Here is a 24471-nt window from a genome sequence, read left to right as displayed (position 1 = left end):
GTGAGGCCTGGGAAGACTGGTTTTTCTTTCTGTGAGATCTCAAAAGTGGTGGGGAAGGGCTTCCTGCCTGTGGGACCCCTCCTCCCCCCCCAAAAGAAAAAAAGAAAACTGACAACAGCTTACTAAGACAGAAATTCCTTTTGTGAGGAACATACTTCATTCTACAATCCTAGGATAGAGTCTTTCCTGGGAGGCAGTTAAAATGATTCCCATGAGTCCTCCAGGGGGACAGCCCAGAATTCTCCCTGTTTCTAATACAGGCCAGAGAACCCAAGACCAGATCTAAAGGCAAAAAGACATCTCGCTTGTACTGGCATCACAGTGAGATTTGGCTCTGCCCTCAGGTAATGCAGAAGGGGCTTTCCTGTCTGCGCCTTCTCCCTTCTGGCCTCACTGAGGACTCATGCAAGCTCTGGCCTGGGAGGAGGCCCATCTCAGCCATGGGGAAAGAGCAGTGCTTCCCCAAGGGCCTCAAAGCCAAACATTGGTATCAAGGCTGAGGAGAAGCACAGTCACAGACGGACAGGGCAGAGCCAAGAACGCCCAGCTGGGTGACACGGAAATCGAAACCTCTCCAGGCTCTAGGCAGAATTGCAGTGAGGGTACCAGCTTTAATGGGTTGCAGGAGTTCCCTCACTTATACCACAGAGCATTTAAATCTGGAAAGGGCCTTAGGCACTCACACTCTAAATCTCTGATCCTGTGGGTCATCTAGTCCAACCCCTTCATCACAGATGAAGAAACTGAGGCACAAGTCCTGAACCTGGAAGTGAGGACCAGGGTTCCACATCTTGGTTCTGACACATGAATGTCACAGAGACAAGTCGATTGTCTGAGCTTAACAATTTCCTACCTTTAAAATTGGATTGTTTTGAGCAAAATCCTTTTTTATATACTTTAAATCGCTATTGTAAATGTGGGTCATTAAAGTTTGTAAAATGCTTTACTATTCAATAACATGATCCTCACAACCACCCTATAAACTAAGTGCTATTTCTAATCCATTTTACAGATAAGGCTCAGGTTAAAAGACTTGTCCAGAGGGGCAGCTAGGTGGTGAGGTGGATAGAGCACCGGCCCTGAAGTCAGGAGTACCTGAGTTCAAATCTGGTCTCAGACCAAACACTTGACACTTACTAGCTGTGTGACCCTGGGCAAGTCACTTAACCCCAATTGCCCAAAAAAACAAAACAAAAAAGACTTGTCCAGGGTCTAAGGTGAGATATGAACCCAGGTCTATTCTTATTCCAAGCCCAGCACTCTAACCTTTGAGCTATTCTACCTCTATTATTGCCTAACATTACTAAGCTAGGACTAGAGTTCAGGTCTCGGTGATGTGGGTGTAGGTATGTGGGGGTTGGGGCAGGGGAGGAGTGAAGGGATAGGCCCTCTACAGAAACCACTTCCTTTCTTCAAATAATCTGACTAGGCTGACCTCATGGTCTCCCATCTGTCCCAGCGACTCCTGGCTCACTTTGCTAATAGTTGATCGTTGAAAAACAATTTTCTCAAGAGAGAAAAAAAAAACAGTTGGGTCACAGCCTGACCTCAAGAAGTGTGTGATCAACAATCACAGGATGTAAAGATGCGTGTGGTGTCGGAGGCAGGCTGCTTTCTGCTCCAGGTAATGACTGGCTAGTCAAAGCCCAGCCTGCCTCCATTTTGTTTGACTGGGACAGAGTGAGCAGTGATATCTTCGTCCTAGATCTCATTTCATCATCTGTCATCCTCCCTGGGCCTCTTCCGGGTTTCCCTTTACTCTTCTGGATACCACCATCCTTGTGGTCACCAAGTTACAACCTGAGCATTACCCTCAACTCCTCACCCTCCCCCACCCCACGTACCCACCCGGTTGTCAGATCCCGTCATTTCTAGCATCTCTGCCCTCTGGCTCCTTTTCTCTGTTCTCACAGCCACCATCAGACCCTCATCTCCTCGTGCACACACTAGCCTTCCAAGTGGCCTTTCTGCTTCAGGGCTCTCCTGATTTCAGTCTATGCTCCACACCGTCGCTAAATTGAATTTCCTAAAGCACAGGTCTAACCATGTTATCTACTCCTGTGGTTCCCTATTGACTCTGGAACCCAATACTACTACATTTTTATCTTAGTCTTTTAAATTTTCTAATTTTGTATAAGGTCTACAACATACGTAACTATCAGTCCAACTTTATGTTTACATAATTTATAAATAAGCACGCACACATGATTGGGGGAGGGGGGAAGGTGCTCACCTTTTACTAATAAAGGTATGAATTGAAAAACTTTGGAGACCACTGTTCAAGGGTAAAATGAAACCTCCCTTCAAACACAAAAGGTGGTTGGACAAAGAGGCACAAGTGACAAACAGCTTCTACACAACCCGACACTGATCATCAGCCTTGGAAAGAGTCCCTGCCACCTGTCCTACATTACAAGCAAAGACACAGAACTGGGAAAAATGAATCACACAGATGCTGAACATTGGAAAAGAGGTTGGATTCAACTCTTAAGTGAATGAAATTAGACTAAAACATGCCTCGGGATGACCATTCCTGAACTGTGCACAAGTAAGAGTCCTTCCAGTGACAGATAACTGACACTAACACCTTATCACATTTGAGCCTCGTGACAGTCCCTGGAGTCTTTCAGTCTTATCTTTTACAGGAAGCCTTTCCCAACCCCTCTTCATTCTGGTACCTTCCACTGGCTAATTATTTTCCATTTATCCTGTAGATTATTTGTTTCTAGTCTCAATGGCAGAAAGCAGGGACCAGCTTTGCCTTTCTTTGTATCTCTAGTGTTTAGCACAATACCTGGCACACAGTAGGTGCTTAATAAATACTTAATGAATGACTGACAAGAAAACAGGCTCAAAGTGGTTCAAAGACTTGCCCACGGTCACAAATCCAGTAACTGTCAAGAGGCTGTAATTGAATTTGAGGCATTACTACCCCAAATTCTCGAAATCCAGAGTCCTAATTAGCTGAATGCTTCTCAAGCACTCATATCCATTAGCTCATTTCAGTAAGCACTGTTGAGGACCATAAGCAGCTGGCATCTATTGTATGCAAAGCTTTGTTTTGGGGAGGAATAAGTCTTACACTTTTTCCCAGGTTTCATGGAGCTTACAGTCTACTAGGAAGGAAAACATTAATAGACATCAATATACGATAAATGCGTCAGAGAGGAGCTAAGTACTATGTAGGGTCCAAGGAGGATGGAGGAAAGCTTTTGTGGTAGAAGCATTAGCCTAATACTGTCCCCTATGCAGGTTAGCCTAGTTTTTCCTTAAAAGGTATTGAGACATTCCAAGACAATAATAAAAGCTAGCATTTACATTGCATCTACAATGCAGTTTAGAAATATTACCTCACTTGATCCTCACAACAACCCTGAGAGGTAGGTGCTATTATTTTTACAGATGAGGAAACTGAGGCAAACAAGTTTAGTGACTTGCCAAAAGTCACACAGCTAGCAGCTATCTGAGGCTGGATTTGAACTCTGGTCTTCCTGACTCCAGGCCCTCTATCCACTGTGTCACTTAGCACATAGTAGGTGCTTAATAAATGTGTGTGTGTGTGTGTGTGTGTGTGTGTGTGTATACACACATAGAAAATATAAATATATACTAAATATATAATAAAAGGTTTATATGTATACATTCATATATACACAAATATGTACATACACATACATGGGTATACATGCATATATGCATGCACAAGTATATACACATTGCATATATGTATATATGTGTGTATGTTCAGTTTCTTGCCCAAGGTCACAAAACTTGCATCAGAAATGGGCTTTGAACCCTGTTGTGTGCCCAAACCCATCCATCATTCTATCCACTATAATTTTTTTAAATGTGCATTTATTTAAAATTTTTAAAGCATACCTTCCTGTCTCAGGGTATTCACCTGCCTGAGGTAGTAAGGTGGTAGAGTGGAGGGAGTGCTGGGCTTGGACTTAGGAAGATCTGAGTTCAAATCCTGCTCAGGCATTAACTGTGACTCTGGGCAAGTCACTTGTCTCAGTCTTAGTTTCCTTATCTGTAAAATGGAGATAATAACAACACCAACTTCATGGGACTGTTGTAGGGATCAAATGAAATATGTAAAACGCACTTTGCAAAACTTAAAGCACTATTTAAAGCCTGATCTACTATTATTTTGCTCTCTAAGTGGATGCCTATAAGAACATAAATTCCATGATAACGAGGACTAGTTCATTTCTAATTTTCTATCTCTAGTTTCTCACATCACTATGTTAGAGCCCTCTCTGTATAAAATAGGTGCTTAATAAGTGTTTGTGGAAGTGATGCATACTTTGCCTGTACCTAGTTCCTTCTCTGATCCCCATACCCAAATAGAAACAGCAGTAATATGGTCCCAGGTGGGAGCCTTCTTGTTCTTTTGGGCTCTTGATCATGACGGGTAAAATAAGCCACCTAGATTTTGTGCTTCCTTGATTCATAAACCATGACTCTACTCCATTTTCCAAGTCTAGCTCAGGGATGGGCCACGGGGATGGGCCATGGCCTATGATTTCACTGGTACAAGGACTTCCAAAACCCTCTCTACTGGTACAGATCTGCTTCTTCCACTTCGTCTTAGAAAATTGCCTCGGGCGACTGAAGGGTTAAGTAACTTACCCTGGATGACACAGCCAGTGTATTTCAGAGAGCGAGACTTGAACCAAGCCTTCCTGCACTATGCCACACAGCCCCTCTATGGCTTGTCATGGTAACAGCAAATGATGAAATGTAAGTTAGTGGGCTCTGCTGCCTTTTGCTCTGTGCCCAGAAACGGCAAACTCCTTCTGATATCGCCTGTGCCAAACAAAATTAGATTTACCTGTTGCTATAAGAGAAAACTTAATTAGAAGGCTTCCGGCTTCTCTTCTAGATCACCCACACTCCATTTCCTTTACTAGTCTAAATAATTGAGAGCTGACAGCATTACTGATAGTCCCTGTTAACATGCCCAGCCCCTCTTAGTGAACAATGATCCCGTTTACCTCTGGGCTTCCCTGGCTTCCTTCAGGTCCTAACTAAAAAAAATCCCACCTTCTGTGAGATTTTAAGTTTTAACCAATCCCCCCAAATTCTAATCTTGTGCCTTCCTTCTGTTATTTCCTATTTATCTTTTTGGGAAAAAATTAATTATTTTTAATTATATATAATTGTTATTAATTTATTTTATGGAATAAAACAAGCATTTCCATAACATATTATGAACAATTAAAAAAAGATGATTGGGGCAGCTATGTGGTGCAGTGGATAGAGCACTGGCCCTGAAGTCAGGAGGACCTAAGTTCAAATCCGGCCTCAGACCAAACACTTGACACTTACTAGCTGTGTGACCCTGGATGAGTCACTTAACCCCATTGCCTAGCCAAAAAAAAAAAAAAAAAGAAATGTTTAATTGACTGACTGACTCTAGACTTGAGCCAAAGCTCAGACCCACATGCTAAACTGTTGCCCTCTACTAAGGGAGACTCCTTGGGATGACATAGGGAAGTGAGGGGGACCCAATGGAAGGGCCTGGATGACAGGTCCTAGGGCCAAGAGAGCTGGGGAGCAGGGGAATCAGACAAGACATCCAAAATTTTGGGGCCAGGGTTCAAGTTTGGGCCAGTTTAAAGAAAGATGGTTCCTTCCCAGCCTGTGGAGGCTACTTGGGGAGTAGCTCCCTATGGGTTCTGAGGACCAGGTAGCAGGAATTGATCCTGAGGAAGAGCTTCCTGGTATTGAATCTGATCCGTCTTGACCTGATGGCAGGGTCAGGATATAGCAAGCTCTGTGTCTACTATCTCCTTCTTGAAGGTATCAACCCCCAGCTCCACAGCATAGCTTCAGTTTACTACTCTATGCAAGGATACATTGAACTGATTAACCCAGATCTTTATCAGCGGCTGTATTTTCTGAGCCCCAAATTAGGGTAGATGGTCTTTTTCTAATTTTTGAAAAGCACAGAATATCTGAAATCAGAACTGAGTACTGGGAAATTTGTGTCAGGGAAATTCAGGATGTACAATCTGCTTATACATATCTCCACCTATTCTTAATCCCAACCCCTGGAGATTCCATTTTAGACACAAACTCCTGTAAGGGGCCAGTGAGTTCAGATAGGACAGTATAATCCTTCCCCAGTTTTTTTCATTCAGGGCCCTCTTACCAACACACTGAACCTAACTAATTAGTCCTTACTAATTAGTCTCTGGGTAGCTAGGTGGCCAGGGGACAGAGCACCAGGCCTGGAGTCAGAAAAGTTCAAATCTGACCTCAGACACTCACCAGCTGTGTGACTCTGGGCAAGTCACTTAACCCTGTTTGCCTTAGTTTCCTCATCTGTAAAATGCACTGGAGAAAGAAATGGCAAACCACTGCAGTATCTTTGCCAAGAAAACCCCAAATGGAGTCATGAAGAACTGGACACAACCAAAAAATGACTGAACAATAAAAGGTTAGTTTTAATTAACTTAGCCTTTGCCCCATCCTGCTGTCATCCCCTCCACCCACCCAAGGATCCCCATGTCTAAACCAAGTAGAAGAATGAATCACACAATGTTAGAGCTAGAAGGGAGCATTTAGCCCAACCCCCTCATTTTACAGATGGAGAATGAAGCCCAGAGAGGTCAAGTAACTTACCTAAGGTCACACAGTAAATGACAGCTTGGGCTGGAGCCTCTGCCTCCAGGTCCATTGCTCTTCTGTATGGCACATTGCCTTCCTTCCTAGCACAGATACAAGGAAAGAGAGTCAAGTGTTGATCATTTGGGAGCCATTAGCCAGTTTGGAGCTTATCCAGATCATTTCGTTTCTCCGAGCAAATGAAGGAATCCCTCCTGTCTTCCTGTCTTTCACTGCCTGTTTTGCTGTTAATGGGCATGTCCCTAAGAATGGTGGTTTTGGATTATCTGTGGACTTTTCCCATTTATTCTGCTTCTCTGTACCTAGCCTGTGTTCACTAACCACTGGAGAGTTATACAGCCTAGATGAAGAATGAAGACAAAAGGAGAATTTAATGTAAAACAGCCTCATGCAGACCCAGTCAAAGGGTGAATTTCTCTGGCTAAAAAAGCAAGTCTCTGACCATTACTTGCATTATGTAAAAAATAACTCCTGTCATGAGATGCCAGCACCTCATATGCTAGGCTCTTTGGCAGTGACATATGAGCCCAGCATGGGACCCCATTGGTCTAAGGGGCATCAGCCTCTTAGACCAAGCTATTCCATTCTTAGGGCTCACCTTGGGGTTCTGGAGACCTCAATAGCGATCAATAGACCTCTAGGAGCCCCTTCCCACTCCTGTGGCTGCTCCTTGCCCCCACCCACCCAGGAGTGGTAGGACCACTCCAAAGCCACGGTCACACGTTCTCAGCCATTTGCCTGGAAAACTGCATTTTAATTTGTGGCCCCTTACTGGGCAGCAGGGCAGCTGCTGCTGAAAGTTGGAATCCGACCCGCCATACAGATGGAGCCTAGTTGCTATGGCAGCTGGGTATTTATTACCATCCCTCTCCACCCCAAGTTGGCATTGGCTGGACTTTAGCACTGAATCAACAAAAAGGGAAATAACAAAGAAGGAATCTTGAGACTCCAGGTAGCCGGCTCCAGACTCAAACAGTGGAAATAATGGTGAGTGAACTGAAGTCTCTAGTCAGTATCAGCGTGGATAATTTCTTCTTGTTAACTTCCTCTCTTTCTCTCTGCTACAGGCAAAATTTCTGTCCCAGGATCAAATTAATGGTATGTACAGTTTTCTTTTTAATTAGCAGGATCAAACACATTTGCCAGTCTGAGGCAGTTATTGTGAAAATAAGCCTCATTCTGAGTAGTTCAGCTGTATTGATTATAGCTGCTCTGGTCCTGGGGTTGGGGTGGGGGTGGTAGCAGCAGCTGAGGGGAACGGTGGTCCACAATCTGGGCTGGGAGGGTAAGCAGGCCCAGGCATCGGCCCCTGATGGACCTCCTGGTCTCTCCTGGGACAGTTGCTCAGATCCTGGAAGGAATGTCGAGTTCGTTGAGGAAGGCAAGACTGGAAAAAGCATGGAGAGTGAAGAAAGGGAGTTGTTTGATTTGGAAAACAAAGGAGGAAGAAGAAGGGGGAAAAGGGAAAAAAGAGGAAGAGGAGGAGGCAAAGGGGAAAAGGAAGGGAAGGAAGAAAGACAAATCTCATTAGATTTTACTCGGACTTCTTCTAAAGTACTTCCTGCCTAGCCTGCCAAGGAGGATTTGAGAGGAGAACGTTGAAAGACACTTTCTTGGGTTTATATTCTTTTTAACGAGCCAGTTGGACACACGTAACAGCCCAGATGAAGGACGTTGGGAGTCCAAGTGAAGTTTGAGGTCTGCGGTTCTTTCTTTCTGTTTGGTCTCTCACGAGGGCCAATTCTCTTCCTTTAAAGATGAGGAAATTGAGGCCTAGAGAATGGAAGTGACGCGTCCAAGGTCACAGAGCAAGCACTGGTCTAATTCTTTGTGGTAGGGTCTCTCTCTCAAACGTGCTCACCCCCTCAGGAAATGAAAAGAGGAACAAATGTACATTTCCTGCCTCTGTCATCTTGGCAAAGCGGGAGAGTTTGCAACGGAGAAATGGATGGAAGAGAATCAGAGGCTCTTTGCCACAGTCCCCTCTAAGAAGTCATCCTGCTCCCCAGCCCGGGGTCGCTCATCCCCTCCCCTCCCCAAACATCAAAGCTGTAAAGGAGTCTGAGTAAATGGACAACTCCTCCCTCCGTCCCCCACCGACCTCTACGCGCTCTGCTCCCCACCCCCACCAGGCTGCCTGCCCATCTCCCTCCTCATCCCAACCAAACATGACAGCGGGCGACAGGAATTCAGACCATTAATTCTTGCTCCCTGAGCCGAGCGTCCTCACACCGAATTAGGCTCTGGCAGGAAATGAAGATGTCACGTCCGATTTCTTTACGTTCCACTTAAAATCCTCAGTCCCATCCCCCTGCTCCCCACGAGGCGTCTCCTCTAATTAGCCCTCTGTTGAGCCCCAGTGGTACCCGGCCCTCTCTCCCGCATCCTCCCAGGCTCCTCCGCCGCTATCCCGAGCCAAAAGCCTGGGCAATGGAGCTAGTTTGTGGACAGAGCAGCAGCTCCCCACCCCCACCCCAACTTTCCTCTGTTTACAGAAAAGGCAGCTAATTGACTTTGAACACCGCCCACCCTGCCTTTCATTAGTATTCTGGACTGTAACCCTACGCACATAAATGTTTCAAAAGCTTTTTCCCCCAGCAGAGATCCTTTGGCTCTCTGATGGATGTTCCGAGGCTGAGGAACTCCATAGTTCATTAATTAGGAAACATTAAGAGGCCTCTGGCTCCCTCGTAGCCACCACGCTCGGTTCTTTTTTCCCTGCCTCCCCCCCAAACCCACCCACAGCCTGGTGCTCGCTCCCCGCAGAGCCAGGCTCTGTCAGAGGGGGGACCTGGGCTGGGCCGGACCTCCGTGGGACAGTTAAGCTTGGATCCCTAAGATGACTGTGGAGCAGCCGGGGCCAAGAGTCCAGGGACTAAGAGATCTTGGGAGCGAAGACTCGGGGATTTGGAATTGGTCTGCTCTGGGGAAGAGAAGACAGAGGAAATCTATCGCCATATCATCAAGTCTATAGGAGACGATGTTAAGCAAGAATTTCTCTCCTCAGTGAGAGCAAGTGGACTCCAAGCTCGGTGAGACCCAAAGAGGAACCGCATAGAATGTTAGATCTGGAAAGCCAGAGAAAGCGCCAGGCCTGGAGTCAAGACGACTTGAGTTCAGATACTTACTACCTTCAGATACTAGCTGTGAGACCCTAGGCAAGTCACTTAACTGCTGTCTGCCTTGGTTTCCTCAACTATAAGATGGGGATAATAACAGCACCCAACTCCCCAGGGTTGTTGTGAGGAGCAGATGAAAACAAATATTTTTTTTTTTTTTCTAGGCAATGGGGTTAAGTGACTTGCCCAGGGTGCCTGGTCTCAAGCCGCATTTCAACTCAGATCCTCCTGATTCTAGGGCCAGTGCTCTATCCACTTTGCCACCTAGCTGCCCCCAAAAACAAATATTGTAAAGTACTTACTTAGCACAGTGTTTGGCCCCTAGTAGATGCTACCTAAATGCTATTGTTAGTATTTCAGTCTCAGCCCCTCATTTACAGTGGAGGAAGCAGGGATGTGGACCAGATGCCCCCTGGAGTTGCCAGATAGCAAATTGAGTCCAAGCTCTTCCCGGGAAGCAGATGTAATTTTCCTTTAGGAAAGCTGTGGTTTTTAGGGGGTCGTATTTCACCATCCGGGTTGTATCAGCTCTCATTTTGTGGGCATGGTGGGATAAACCCGGTTTGCTTTTTTCCCCATCCCCTACTAAGGATGAAGGAATACTTCCTTTGTTTCTTTCTCCTTTCCTGAAACAGAGTTCAAGGAATGCTTCTCCCTCTACGACAAGGAACAAAGGGGGAGAATAAAAGCTAACGACCTAATTGTGGTGATGCGATGCCTGGGGGCCAGCCCGACCCCAGGAGAAGTCGGAAGACACCTGCAGGATCATAAACTAGGTAAGTCAGCTGGAGCCAGGAAGCTCTGGAGGGAGCTGAGCAGAGGTTATTAAGTAAGAAGCAGCATCAGGCCTGCATCCACAGCTGTCAGCCTGGTGGGGAAGCTGAATCAGTGCAGTGGGAGGACCACGGGGGTGACAGAATGTAGGCCACCAGGACCAGCCTGGGAAGGAGGAAAACTAGAAACAGAGGCTGGGGAAGGCGGGTCGAGACTCTAGGCCTGAACAATGCCCTTCCTTCCTCCCACTACGTCCCCCTTACAATCCCCTCTCTCTGCCCCCCCCAACACAAAAGTCCTACGGGGAGACAGGAAGAGAAGTATATAAAAGAAAAGCAAACCCACGCGCCCAAGACAGGAGAAATGATAGAAGCTGTGTACAGCTGAACATCTGTACTCAAGCTTCATGGGGAAAGGGTTTAGACCTTAGGAGATTAGGGCACATCAGTCAGACACAGACTGGAGCCAGAAGCCAAACCAGGAGGAAAAAACCCCTGTGGCCAAGGTTCCCTTTTCTTTTTAAAGTGTTCTTAATTAGAAACTTAACAATTAAGGACAAATATAAACATTTCTATATACAAAGAACAGAAAAGAGGATTGTATATGAAACCGTGACCTTCTCTTATTTTAATTTGTAATTAAATTAAATTTTTTCAATTGAAACAAATTGAGTTTTCTCTTCTTCCTACCTCCATCCCACTCCAGTCAAAGAAAACAAAAACCCTTGATGTTCTTTGTTATAAACTTAACAATTATGGACAAATATAAATATTTCCATATACAAAGAACAAAAAAGAGGATTATATATGAAACCATGACCTTCTGTTAGTCTATTTGTATTCACATTTTTTTCAATTAATAAAAATTTAATTTTTCTACTCCACCCACCCACTCCTCATCAAAATAAAAACAAAAACTCTTGACTCTGTATAGTCAAGCAGAAAAAAATTCCTGTATCAGCTGCATCCAATAATGGATGTTTCCTTCTTCATGTTGAATCCATTTCCTCTCTATCCAGAGGTGGGAAATATGTTTCCCCCCTGGTCCTCTGGAATCTTGGATGGTCACTGCATTGATCCGAGTTTTGAAATTATTCAAAGTTGTTTGTCTTTTTGAGGTTGTTTGTTATTGTATACATAGTTCTCCTGGTTCTGCTTACTTCATTTTGCTTCAGTTCATACAACTCTTCCCAGGTTTCTCTGAAACCAACCCTTTCATTATTTCTTACAAGGGCCTCTTTCTTTTCTTTCCTTTTTTTTTTCCTGGTGAGGCAATGGGGTTAAGTGACTTGCCTAGGGTCACACAGCTAGAAAGAGTTAAACACAGCACATAGGCAATCCTGTAAAAACTGGTGGGAAGGATGTGTATGTGGGACTGGGGTGAGGGAGGCAGGAAGATATTAATTCTTCAGTCAGTATATGTGCCTAGGGGCAGCTAGGTGGTGCAGTTTATAGAACTCTGTGTCTGACACTTGAAAAGACCTGAGTTCATATGTGACATCAGACACTAACTGTGGGACCCTGGGCAAGTTATTTTACCTTCTGTTTGCCTCCGTTTCCTCACCTGTAAAATGGGGATAATAATGAGATAATATTTATTTTAAAACTGCCTAACACATAATAGGCAGTATATGAATGCTTCCTCCTTTAAAGTCTGCAATGTGTGTGCTTTCCACACTTTACCTCATTTGAGTCTCATATAACAACCTTGGAAAGAAGGTACTCTGCATGTTATCTTCATTTTACAGATGAGGAAACTAAATTCAGAGACCTTAAATAACTTACCGTTGGCCCGTGGTCAAACATCTACTAAGTTACAGATTTAGTGCTAAAAGGGATCTTGCATGTTATCAATTCTCCAAATTTTACAAGTGAGGAAGATGGAATGACATGCCCAATGTCACACAAGTAGTGTATGTTAGAGGTGGGATTCAAACCCAGGCCCTCTGACTCCAAATCCCTTAGCTGCTTGGGAAGAGAAGGAAAAGTAGCATGCAGGCCTAGATTCTCTCTGTCTCAGATGCAGAATTTGAACCCAGGGTGTTCCTGACTTCAAGTTCATCGTTCTATGCACTATACTGTAACTGACCCTCCAAAAAGGAAACTATGCCTCAAAACTGTAACTCAGGAGTGATGTGTACAACCAAAATAAGAGAGAGAGACAGAAAGGAAGAGACAGAGAGAGACAGACAGAAAAACAGAGAGAGACACAGAGATAAACAGAGAGATAGAGAGAGAAGAGACAAAGAAACACAAAGAAAAACAGAGCGAGAGAGAGAGAGAAAGAGAGAGATCGATCCAAGTCACCAGTCACTGGCACTGAACTGAAAGCTTGCTTTTGGTGGCTGGGGACCACAGGCAAGGTCAGAGATAAAGGAAAGTGTTCTATCCCAAACCCCAAAATACTGGGAGGAGTGGTTCTGATGCGGTTTAGGGGTTCAGGGGTGCTGGGACCCCAAAATCACAATACGTGGGTCCTGCCCGAAAGAATTCGACCCAAACCTTCTTTCAGCCAAAGACAAGGTTTATTAGAACATCCATCATATTGGGCAGACTCTTAAGGAGTCTGAACATGGGTAAGCAGTGGTTAGACTACAAGAATCTAAGCAGTGGCTAGATTTTAAGAATCTGAGCATCTTAATGGAGACAAGATGGACCTTATATATAGAAAGACTGTGGGAGGGATCTACGAGTGGCCAAGTAGTTTGGGGTGAGTGGAGGAGGGGTCTAAGGAGATCTGGATGGGAGTGGCCAGCAAGCTGGGGTGAACAGAACTCCAGTCTAGCTAGGATTAAGTGTGGGAAATGGCCAGGGGCCATAGGGAGGTAAGACAATGGAGGGGAGATTGGGTGTACCCACAATGAAAGGCCAGTTGATGGGATTACAGCCTCAGGGGAACACCAGAGATTTGGCCATGTGGGAAGGTCCAGGGTTTTTCCTTTCTGGGGTCCAGATCCCAACCCCATCAGTTCTAAATTTTGGCTTTTGTTTTGGGGTTTCTTGTTCCAAGAGATTGGTTGGTTATGTCCTTGTTATTTTCCGGAGTTTTGTCTTCTTTTCACAGGAAGTCAAAGTTTACAGAACATTCAGTTTTCATTCATCACACCTCGGGGTCTCTGATGATCCGGAGCTGTCACAGCTCCCTCACATGCTCCCTTCTGAGCCCACTGCCTAATGAATTAGTAGCTTTCATACATAAAAGCTGAGAATGAAATGGAAGGACTCTTGAGGCAAATCTCAGAATCACAGAATGTTAGTACTGGAAGGGACCCTTAGGATGACTAGTTTAGTCTCATCATGTAGTAAAAATAACACTGCATTTGAAGAAGGTTTGAGTTCTGGTCTAGGCAGTAACTAGGGTGGAGCAACTAGAGCTTTGCTTCAAGGCATCAGAATTTGAATATCATGAATTGTACTTGCAGTCTCTTGGGATCAGTTTCCTGGAGTCTTATGATGTGCCTCCTTTCCCTGGCATATCCCTGGAGACATCTCCCTTCCCACCAACCTTTATACCCTTTGCTCTAGGCACTAAAATTGCCAGTTACAGCTCTGAGTTCTGGTTCATTCACTACCTATATGACTTTGGAGAATCATTTAATACATCTGGGAGATTGCTTCTCCATATTTAAAGTAAGGACATTGTTCTTGTTCTCTACAAGTCCCTTCTGGCTCTAAGTACTATGGATCCCCTCATTTTGCGACAAGGAAAATGACTTGCCCAAAGTCTCATAGTTAGGAAGCAGAAAGCTGGGACTTGAACCCAGACCTTCTGACTCCAAGTCCTGGGTTTGCCCTGCTGTGCCATGTTTCCTTTGATCTATGTTGTTCACTTGTTTTAGTCATATCCGACTCTTCGTGACCCCATTTGGGGTTTTCTTGGCAAAGATACTGGAGGAATTTGCCATTTCCTTCTCCAGTTCATTTACACCTGAGGAATATAAAGCAAACAAAGGGGACTTGCCCAGGGTCACAGTGTCTGAGGCCGATTTAAACTCAGATTTTCCTGACACTTTATTCACTGGGCCACCTAATTGTCCTCTCCTCCAATCCATAGGGAAAGCAATTGTAGAAAAATTAAAAAGGTAGGTCCCCCTCTTTTTAATTTTTTTTTGTCCTGAGCTTATGTTGATGTGATGATTAAATCCCTATTAGCCTCTCTAAGGTCTCTTGGAGAAAACTCTCCTCCTTATCCCTTGTGCTTTGGCATTTCCAGACAGAAATGCAGAGCTGGACTTCTCTACCTTCCTTACCATCATGCATAAGCAAATGCAACAGGAAGAACCACAAAAAGAAATTCTGTTGGCCATGTTGATGATCGATAAAGAGAAGAAAGGGTACATCACCGCAGAAGAGCTAAGATCCAAACTCACTAAACTGGGAGAACGGCTAACTGACAAGGAAGGTAAGGGACCTCTTTGTGTGGCTGAAGGCAAATGACCTGCCCAAGGTCACAGGAGCTGAAGAGGACAAAGGGCTCATTTCTGCTGCTCCATTAGCTGCTAACACAGTTGGGAGTGACGAGCTTTAGAAGTTAGGGGTCCTGGAACGCCAAAATCACAACAGGTGAGTCCTGCTTGAAAGAATTCGACCCAAGCCTTCTTGCAGCCAAAACCAAGGTTTATTGAAGATTCGCCATATCAGCCAGACTCTTAAGGAATCTGAGCATCTATGGGCTATTGGCTAGATTGTGAAAATCTGAGCATCTTAATGGAGACAAGATATGGACCTTATATACAGAAAGACTGTGGCAGGGATCCAGGAGGGGCCAAGTAGTCTATGAGGTAACAGAATTCCAGGGAAATGGAGCCTAGGTGGGACCTAGGGCTAGACGTGGCCTGGGGCCATAGGGAGGCAAGACAATGGAGGGCCAGGCTAGGTCAAGGATAACAGAATTGGGGGATTGGGTGTAGCCAAAATGATGGAATCATGGCCTCAGGGGAACACCGGAGATCTCCTTGATTAAGTGAGAGAATTCAAGGATAATCCAAAAGTTTTCTAGGGCCCATAGACAAATGGAGCCCAAATTGGGACAAAGGTCTCACTTTGGGCCCATACCTCATCAGGAGGATCTGCCCGTTGCTAGGCACGACTTGAGGTCCTCCCAGCACCTTCTCCATACTTCAACCATGATCTCCTTAAAATAGGATCACAGATTTACAGTGAAAAGGGCTCTTAGAGTCCATGTAGGGTAGCCCCCTCATTTTTTTAAAAACAGATACAGAAACCGAGGCCCAGAGATTTTAAGTTACTCACCTCACGTAAGTACTACACAAATAGTAAGTTGCAGAGGGAGAATTTGAACCCAGGTTCTCTTAGATCCACAACTATCATTCTTTCCACCATTGTTCTTGTTTCAGTCATGTCCAACTCTTTGTGACCCTGTTTGAGGTTTTCTTGGCAAAGATACTGGAGTAGTTTGCCCTTTCCTTTTACGGATGAAGAAACTCATTTTCCTCTACAGGGTAAAGTGACTTGCCCAGGGTCACACAGCTAGGCAGTACCTGAGGCTAGATTTGAACTCAGGAAGATTAGCATTTCTGACTCCAGGCCAAGCTCTATCCACTTCATCACCTAGCTGCCCTTAAGGCAGTTGGAGTAGATTTGGGGTGGGGAACCTGCAGCCTTGAGGCCACACGTGGCCCTTTAGGTCCGCAAATGCCGCTCTTTGGCTGAATCAAAATTTCACAGAACAAATCCGCTTGATAAAAGGAATTCCCCAAGATCTCTGAGGTACCTTTTTTAAAATTAATTTATTTTGATTTATCAATAATAACTTCAATGTGCTTTTGAGTTTAAAATTTTTCTTCCCCTTCCTCCCCACCCCTCTCCCCAAGACGGTGCACAATCTGATATAGGCTATCTGAGGTATCTTTCTACCTCTAAAATTCTGTGAATTTAAAACACAACTTTTTTTTGAGTGATGATTTTGGATAAGAAATTTAACTCATTCCAAGCAGAGGCAAAAATTTAGGGGTTTCCTTGAAATGTTTTAAATCCATCAGTCAGACTCAGTGGCACTGTCAGTATTTAAGGAAAATTTGCTCTTCCAAGAATGTCAGCCAGCCTTCAAAGGAAGGTAGTTTCCAAACCTACCAAGGACTTTTCCTCAGGCCCCTCCCTGTTCTTGAAGTTCACGTGGGTATCTGACCTTTGTCCTCGACAACTAGAAAAGCAAATATCTAGGAGTAATCTGGTTCTGACACCCACACAATTTCCAGGGAAATACAGTATGTCAGGAATGCACAGGAGGATTGGACTCCAGTTGAAACCTTTCTAAATCAACAGAATCACGGCCAACCTTTCCGCCTCCTAAGAACTTGTCTTTTTATTTGAGAAACCAGATCCTCCTTGGGCCTGTCTCCAACACGAAGCCTCTACAGCAGACAAAGACAAAGACCCTGCTCCAGAATGAACCACTTTGAATTCTGTCTTTAGGATCTCCTCCCCCCCACCCCCAACAGCATGGTGGTCAGGCCCAAACCACCGTTTGTCCTCCCTCCCCCTCGGGGAATCTGGACACTGGGCTGCTGTGGGGTATGTGACTCACGGATCTAGCTTCCTTTCAGTCTGTTCTAGCTTGGGTTTCCCTTCACAGCATTACCTGATCACATCACTCTCAACATTTCAGGTTTCTTCATAGGTGACAACCAAATTCCAGAGCCTGAGGCCAGAAACCTGGGAGAAATTTTCCTTCTGGTTAATTGCTTAATTCCTTTTCTTTCAGGCCCCTACAGAAAATTCAGCTGATATTTAATGAAAGCCCAATCTAAGCAACAGAAAAGGGTGGGTGGGTGGGAAATCCACTAGCTATCCAAAATAGATCCTTTTTTTTCCTTAAAAAAAAAATCAAACTAGATACTTTTTTGGGGGGGAGTGGGGAAGGGGCTTTTTTTTTTTATATCCCCAGTACTTAGCACAATGTTTGGAAAATAGTAGGTGCTTAATAAATAATTGTGGATTTGACTTGACTTGTCAGAGAGACCTCAACAGTAAAAACATTTAAGTCAAAGATTTTTTTTAAAAAGTACCTACTTTTTAGCTATTGGATGACAGGCAGGTAGCTTCAGTGAATCTAGAAGTCTCAGGTCAAATCTGGCCTCTGACACAAACTAGCTGTGTGATTTTGAGCAGATGACTTAACCTGTCTGTGTCCCAGACCCCCAAGACTATGAATTGCAGAGCAATTAAAGATCTGAACTTGGGAGAGGGGGTTTTCTCCTCAGGAGTTTCCTAAACTATATGTCCAGACAACCAAGAAAATGTATGAGGCCCAATGCAAGGTGCTTGAAATTAAAGAATATTAAAAAATATATATATCAAAATGAAAGAATAACAGGATCCCTCCCCTCAAGCAGCTTACATTCTGGAATGGGGAATAAGACATATGCACCAGTGGTTATGATAAATTGTTATGTATGTAGGAGTGGTTAAACAGAAGGGTATGGTAGATTTGTTAGAAGGAAGGAAACACTTCTACGTGAGGCATCAGGAAAGGCTTCATGAAGGGGGTGGGGTGGTCCCTCAGCTGGGCTTGGAAGAAAAAGGTTTTTAATGAGCAATGGTCTACAATGAGACAGTTCCAAGGATAGGCAATGGTATCCAGGGATCTAGGCCCTCAGGTGCAACCCTTTGACTGAATCCAAACTTCACAGAACAGGTTCCCCACCCCTGGTACACAAATTGATTAAGGCAAGAGAGGGTGGGATGAGGTTACTCCGGGATTCGCTGGAACATATTGTTGTTCAGTTGTTTCAGACTCTTTGTGACCCCATTTGGGGTTTTCTTGGCAGAGATACCGGAGTGGTTTGCCATTTCCTTCTCTAGCTCATTTGACAGATGAGGAAATTGAGGTAAACAGGGTTAGGTGACTTGCCCAGGGTCATACAACTAGTAAATGTCTATCTCTAGATTTGAATTCAGGTCCTCCTGATTCTAGGCCCAACACTCTATCTGCTTTAGCTGGAACATAGCAGAGAAGGAAAATAGTATGAATAAGGCTAAGAATCGCATGTTGGAGCTTCTAACTCCTTCAGGCAATGAAGAACCATGGGAGATTTTTGAACAAGGGGATTTTCTGCTCAGATCTGCATTAGGAAGATAAATTGGGCAGTATTCTGAAGGCTGGACTGGAGAGGGGATAGACATGTTTGTCATATAGATTGGGATCTACAAATTTTTCAGGGAGGGATTCCTATATCTTCATGAATCCCCCATGAAATATAAAAAAATACTTGTAGGTAGGCGCACACCTTAAAATTTTTATCACCTTTCTAGGAACTGGATTTGAAAATTTTGTGGGGTTTGGTTTTTTTTTGGTTTGGTTTGGTTTTGCATTTGGATATGGGCAACTTAAAGGGAATAAAAATTAATACAATCTCAGAGTTGGAAGGGACCTCTGATGTCATCTATTCCCATCAAGCCATATAGGAGTAGAATCCCCTCTATAATATTGCTAAAGAGTAGTCACCCATCTTCTGCTCAAAGACTTCTAGTGATGGAAAGGAACACTGATGATGAGGAAGGAGGATGGACCCAGCAATAAACCTCTCCCTGTCAAGATTTTGCCTAAGACTCATTCCATTTCCAGTGCTTCCCTATGCCATGGTATCATAAACAAACATCCTTGGGAATGACTCTTAACACTGAGGTCTGCAAACAAAAGAGCCTCTTTGACATGAAAAGCCTTTTCTAGAACATTTCCTAACTTGGGAACCAGAAGACTTATCCTTGCTAAATATGATCTGACACTTGAAGGAAATATCCCTATTGTATTTTTCTCCAAGTATAGGGCTTTGCATGCCACAGAATATTAGGATTGGAAGAAACCTCAGAGGTTGCTGGGTCAGAAAGTCCCTCTGTCCTCTCCTTGCATTCTTCTAGTGAGGGGAGAACCCACTACCTTTCTAATCCACCTTTGGATAACTGTGGGCAAGTTTTTCCTTATATGAAGCCTCTTGGTAGCTTCTACACTCTACTCCTGGTTTTGTCTTCTGGGACCAAATGAATAAGTCTAAACTCTCTTCCCTGGGCACAGACCTTCAAATCCTTGAAGATACAAGACTATCATGTCTCTTTCTCCCGACATATGGTATAATTTTCAGACCCTTCACTACCCTGGCAGTCCTATTCTTGACTTGGTCCACCTGGATCAGTGTCCTTGATCAATGTCCTTCCTAAATGTGACTCTCAGAACTGAACAGTCTTCCAGATATGGTCCAACTAGGGCAGAATTAAAATGATCTGTGACTTCTCTGGCTCTGGACACCATATTTCTCTTCACTTTTCAATGCAATCCATGGGCACATCACGTTTTTTGGGCTATCCCATCACAAATAATAATTAGAGGCAGAACATTTTCTGAAGAGTTGAGAAATGTCAAGAACACAATTAAAACCTTGGGATCTAAATAAACTTCCCTAGGTAGTGAGACGCTCAGTTCCTTCTGCAGGAAGCATCAAGCACTTAGAATTTTTTTGGTGGCTCACCGAAATCAGTTCATGATGGACTTGGGAGTTAAGAAGACCTGTATTCAAATCCTGCCCCAGACTCTAGATGGGCAAGTCATAACCCGTTTTGGGCCCATTTTTCCTATTCACTAGATGGCCTTTATGACACCATCCAGCTCTGAATTTATGATCTTATGATCTTTTCAATAACCAAAATGGTGGAGTGGATAGCCCACTGGGCCTAGAGTTAGGAAGATCTGTCACTAACCAGCTGTGTGACCTTAGGAGAGTCATTTAACTTCTGTCTGCCTCATTTTTCTCAACTGTAGAACGGAGTACCTCATAGGGTTGTTTTGAGGATCCCATGAATTAAATATTTGTGAAGTGCTTGGCCCAGTGCCTGGCACATAGTAGATACTGAATATATTCTTGTTCCTTTTCTTTTCCTTTTTCTTTAGGGAACAGCCACAAACTTTTCTTTAATATTCTTTGTTGAAAAAGGAATTAGCATGGTGGACTGTGGAGTCAGGAGGCCTGGATTCTAGTCCCATCTTCTACCATTAATTAGCAAGATCCCTTTTCTCTGTTTCTCACATCTATAATAAGGTAGCTGGCTTACATGATCTCTCATCCATCACAGCTGTACCATTCTACAAATCTCTGGATCCAGTGAGTAGGTATATGCTATTTTTATCCACAAGATTGTTTAAAATCACTAAGGGCTTTAAGGATAAAATAAATATTTCTCTTCACTTCTTCAATCCAGTAACCACCAAGATAGTAACTGATAGAGCACCTAGATTTTTTTCCCCCAGATTCTGAGGGACCTGCCTAGGTCCTTTATCTGCCAGCTATTGAGGCATACTTGTGGATGGAAATCCAGTCTTGGAGCCAGGAAGATCTGGATTCAAGTCTCACTTGCTGCACACATTAAGGGCTGTGTGACTGTGACCAAGTCAACATTCCTTCTTAGTGATCCTAAGCAACTCTCTGAGGGTCCAAGTTGTAGAATAATCTTACCAGTGAAATCATAGGTTGTTCCAAAAAATATATGGGGAGTTAGCAAGTAGGCTGCTGTTATTCTCCTAATTCATGTGTTTAATGGTCTGTATCTAAAGCAAACAACACATGCCACCAAACTCACAAACATCTATCATTGGTTTAGCCAGCAAAGAAAATAGTAGTGTTCCCAATGAACGGAGAGGAAGATCAATTTTATCTCCTTCTGCTGCGAGGCAGAAAGGACATCAGAACCTGGCAATCTAGGTGCAGAATAATTTTTTTCCCTTTTTAAATCTTGAGTGGCTAATCAGGCTTGAAGGCATTTCCAAGGCCTGGCACTGGCCTACTTCAGGACCTTGGTTCTTTACCAATCTTCAGATTAGGGACAGGAAATCATTACTGAGCATGACCCGAATTCTACCCAGATGGTATCGTCAGGCACTGGCACAATGCTGGAAAATCGTGTTTCCCACTAAAATGGGCATGAGGGAGTCTCCTGCTGGCTGCCTTCAACTTGCTAGAAAGTGACTCAGGGCCCCCAGCAGTAGAGGGATCTGATGTTCAGGGACGGCATGCTGGGATGTTTCCAACCAGCCGGCTGTTTCATAGGAAAGTTCTTGGTGGAGGAAGATAAATTACAGTCTCCTCAACTTCCTAAAAATACCCAGAACTACTATTACAAGATACCAGCTTGGGTACTGAGCATAATAACTACACTTTGGGGAAGAATGGCTGAACGGAGAATCACAGGACATTTTCTAACTGCCCTGAATAATATGTGCGTATACAGTGTCTCTGTCCCAGATAATTTAATATGGTAGGTGACAATTTTCATATCCTAATTTGACTCTTGTAAGTTGAATCCTTGGATCCTTGGAAAAGTACAGGGGCAACTAGGTGGCACAGTGGATAGAGCACCGCCCTGAAGTCAGGAGGACCTGAGTTCAAATTTGACCTCAGACACTTGACACTTACTAGCTTTGTGACCCTGGGCAAGTCACTTAACCCCAATTGCCTAAAAAATTTAAAAAAAAAAAGTACAGAATAAAACCTTAATAAAAACCTAGGGTGAGGATAGAGCTTGTAGTACTTAACATGGGATCTATGAACTTATTTAATATTTTGGTAACTGTATTTCAATGTAACTGATTTCCTGTCTACTCCTACCTGTTTTATGTATCTAAAAATATAATTCTGAGAAGGGATCCATAGGTTTCACCACACTGCCAAAGGAGGTCATGACACAAAAAAAGGTTAAGAACCCTTGCCTTACAGCAAAAACTGAAAGGATAAGGAAAAGAAGTAAAAAAAGATTAAGTTGAGTTGATATTCTAGAAGAGATGGTACTGGGTGAAAAGGTATATTGGTGAGTCTGCATGGACAAACCAATATTTTGCCCAGAAGAAACATTGGAAACAAGAATTAGGGAAAAAAAAACCCAAACCTCAGAACAATTATAGTTTTGTGTTTGTGGCTTATAAATAGCAGATTCATTTCAGTTCCAATATTCTCATTTAAAAAAGAGGAAAGATTATAAAAGGAAAGATAACCCAGTACTAATTCTTATTGATACTGTGGAATAATGAGAAGAGAAAGAAGTAATTTTTTGCCCTCACACTGTCTACATCAAGGTCAATATGATTCTAGCTTAGGGATAGCAATTATAGTGGGTGTTTGATACATGTCTGTTAAATTAAACTCAATCCCAAAGCCAGGAAATCCTGAAGAGACTGCGCCAATCCTGAATTATAAATGGTGGTTCAAATCGGTTTTTCAAATAAAGGCTGAAGAACAAGGTTCTTGCTTATAATGGTTTCTTCCTCTTCCTCCTTACTTTCCCAAATCCTTAGAAAGTCTCTGGGAATAGTCTAAACTCAGCCTAAAACCATTTAAGGTTGGCAAAATTCAAAGCCATATCCAGTGAGGGCGGAGGAAGAATTGACTGAGCTCCCAGGGTGGAGGATGTGACCAAACACTCCTCTTGTCTATTTTCTACTTAAGGTCTCACTTCCTTCAATGTATGGAAATGCTATCTGCCCATGGGTATTCTAATATAATGGAAAAGATTTTGGGGGGATCTCAGTTTCTGAAAAGAGCATAATGCGATGCATACAAACAACCCTGAAACTGAACTCAGAAATTAATGTGATTCATTCTAGTGGATGATCTACTGAGAGAAGCTAATATTGGACCAAACGGCAAAGTGAAATACAATGAATTTATCCATATGATCACCCTTCCTGCACCAGACTACTGAACTGGATATCTATGGATACAAGGAAGAGTCATTTTTTAAATCTGAAAACTTCCGATACTCAATTGGATTTTTATAAAATCTATCCCTTTTACTTTTCGGGGAGTGGTAGTGTCATATGTAGAGTGCTACCTTATGTCCCTGCTGCAGCCACAAGGACTTGTCTGTAATGATACAAATAAAATTATTTTAACTGTGCCATGACCTTGAGTCCACTTAAATGGGGCCATCTAATTAAAGACCAAAATGGGAATTAGGTGGAGAAGTTGATAAGAGTGCTGGGCCTGGAGTCAGGAAGACTGCTCTCCTTGAACTCAAATGTGGCCTTAGACATTTAACAGCTGTGTGACCTTGTTAAGCAAATCACTTAACCCTGTTTGCCTCAGTTTCCTCATCTGTAAAATGAGATAGAAAAAAAAAATGACAAACCACTCCAGTATCCTTGCCAAGAAAACCCCAAGTGAAGTCATGAAGAGTCAGACACAACTGAAAAATAACTGATTAAATACCAAATATTACCTTTAAAGCTCAGTGACTATCTTCCAAATGAAAAGAAAAATTCACTGCCACTACAGCGTTTAGTTAAAATATTCTTGGTGAGGTTTCATGTTGAGGTTTCACAGGGTCAGGCACATATTTCCAGTCCCTATCTTTCCTATGTATCATAATTTCAGCATATTCCTCAACACACATATACACATAAAAGTAGTCACTGATGTGGAAAACTACTAGCTAAGCAGAGGAAAACAGTGTAATAATTAAGTTGATATACTAAGGTTCCACTACAGATAGAACATGCTGAAATCCATGAACATCCTACACAAACTTTAAAAAAATTTTTTTTCTGACACTTCCAAAAACTCGAAGCACTTGACACTACCGACTATTAGAAGCATGAGCTTTGAGGGAAACTGATCATTTCACTACCTTAGAGAGGTTCATTAAACACCCCAAGAGCTTGACTGTTTTTATTTTTCATCATCCAAGGATGTGGAGCTCCTCTCTCTCCTACACACCTCAAAACTTGATAAGCTCTTCTCTTCGTTAAGGACAACCCCACTAAATGTGCCTTTGACACAACCTACTTAGGGAGCTTGTGCCTTCGATCACTTATTTCTCCAACTCTCCAATCCTTAATCTCTCTCTAGCTAATAGCTCCTTATCCACTAGTTATAACCTTTTCTATTAAAAAAAGAAAAAAAAGCCTTCCCTGGACCCCAATCATCTCAAGCTCTCTCTCC

The 24471-nt window shown here is 43.4% G+C and overlaps 1 protein-coding gene across 3 annotated transcripts in view; it reads left to right on the top strand.

The window, feature by feature from the left end:
• Positions 1–7534: 7534 nt before the first annotated feature.
• The window catches only part of CALML4 (calmodulin like 4), a 28312-nt gene continuing 11375 nt past the window's right edge, over positions 7535–24471 (top strand). Inside the window, exons 1-5 of one of the 3 annotated variants that reach the window (XM_027851827.1) lie at positions 7535–7623; positions 7704–7734; positions 10391–10531; positions 14742–14930; positions 23136–23427. In XM_027851827.1, the coding sequence (XP_027707628.1) occupies positions 7621–7623; positions 7704–7734; positions 10391–10531; positions 14742–14930; positions 23136–23233 (462 nt within the window). In that variant the 5' untranslated portion in view covers positions 7535–7620 and the 3' untranslated portion in view covers positions 23234–23427. Of the gene's footprint in view, positions 7624–7703; positions 7735–9467; positions 9669–10390; positions 10532–14741; positions 14931–23135; positions 23428–24471 lie in introns of those variants that run through there. The other 2 variants (XM_027851828.1, XM_027851829.1) reach the window with 2 other exon arrangements.

This window comes from Vombatus ursinus, unplaced genomic scaffold, assembly GCF_900497805.2.
Source record: "Vombatus ursinus unplaced genomic scaffold, bare-nosed wombat genome assembly UNPS02009205.1, whole genome shotgun sequence".
NCBI classification, from domain to species: Eukaryota; Metazoa; Chordata; class Mammalia; order Diprotodontia; family Vombatidae; genus Vombatus; species Vombatus ursinus.
The sequence above is the reverse complement of the archived record's forward strand: the minus strand, read 5'-3'. Positions and strand labels throughout refer to the sequence as shown.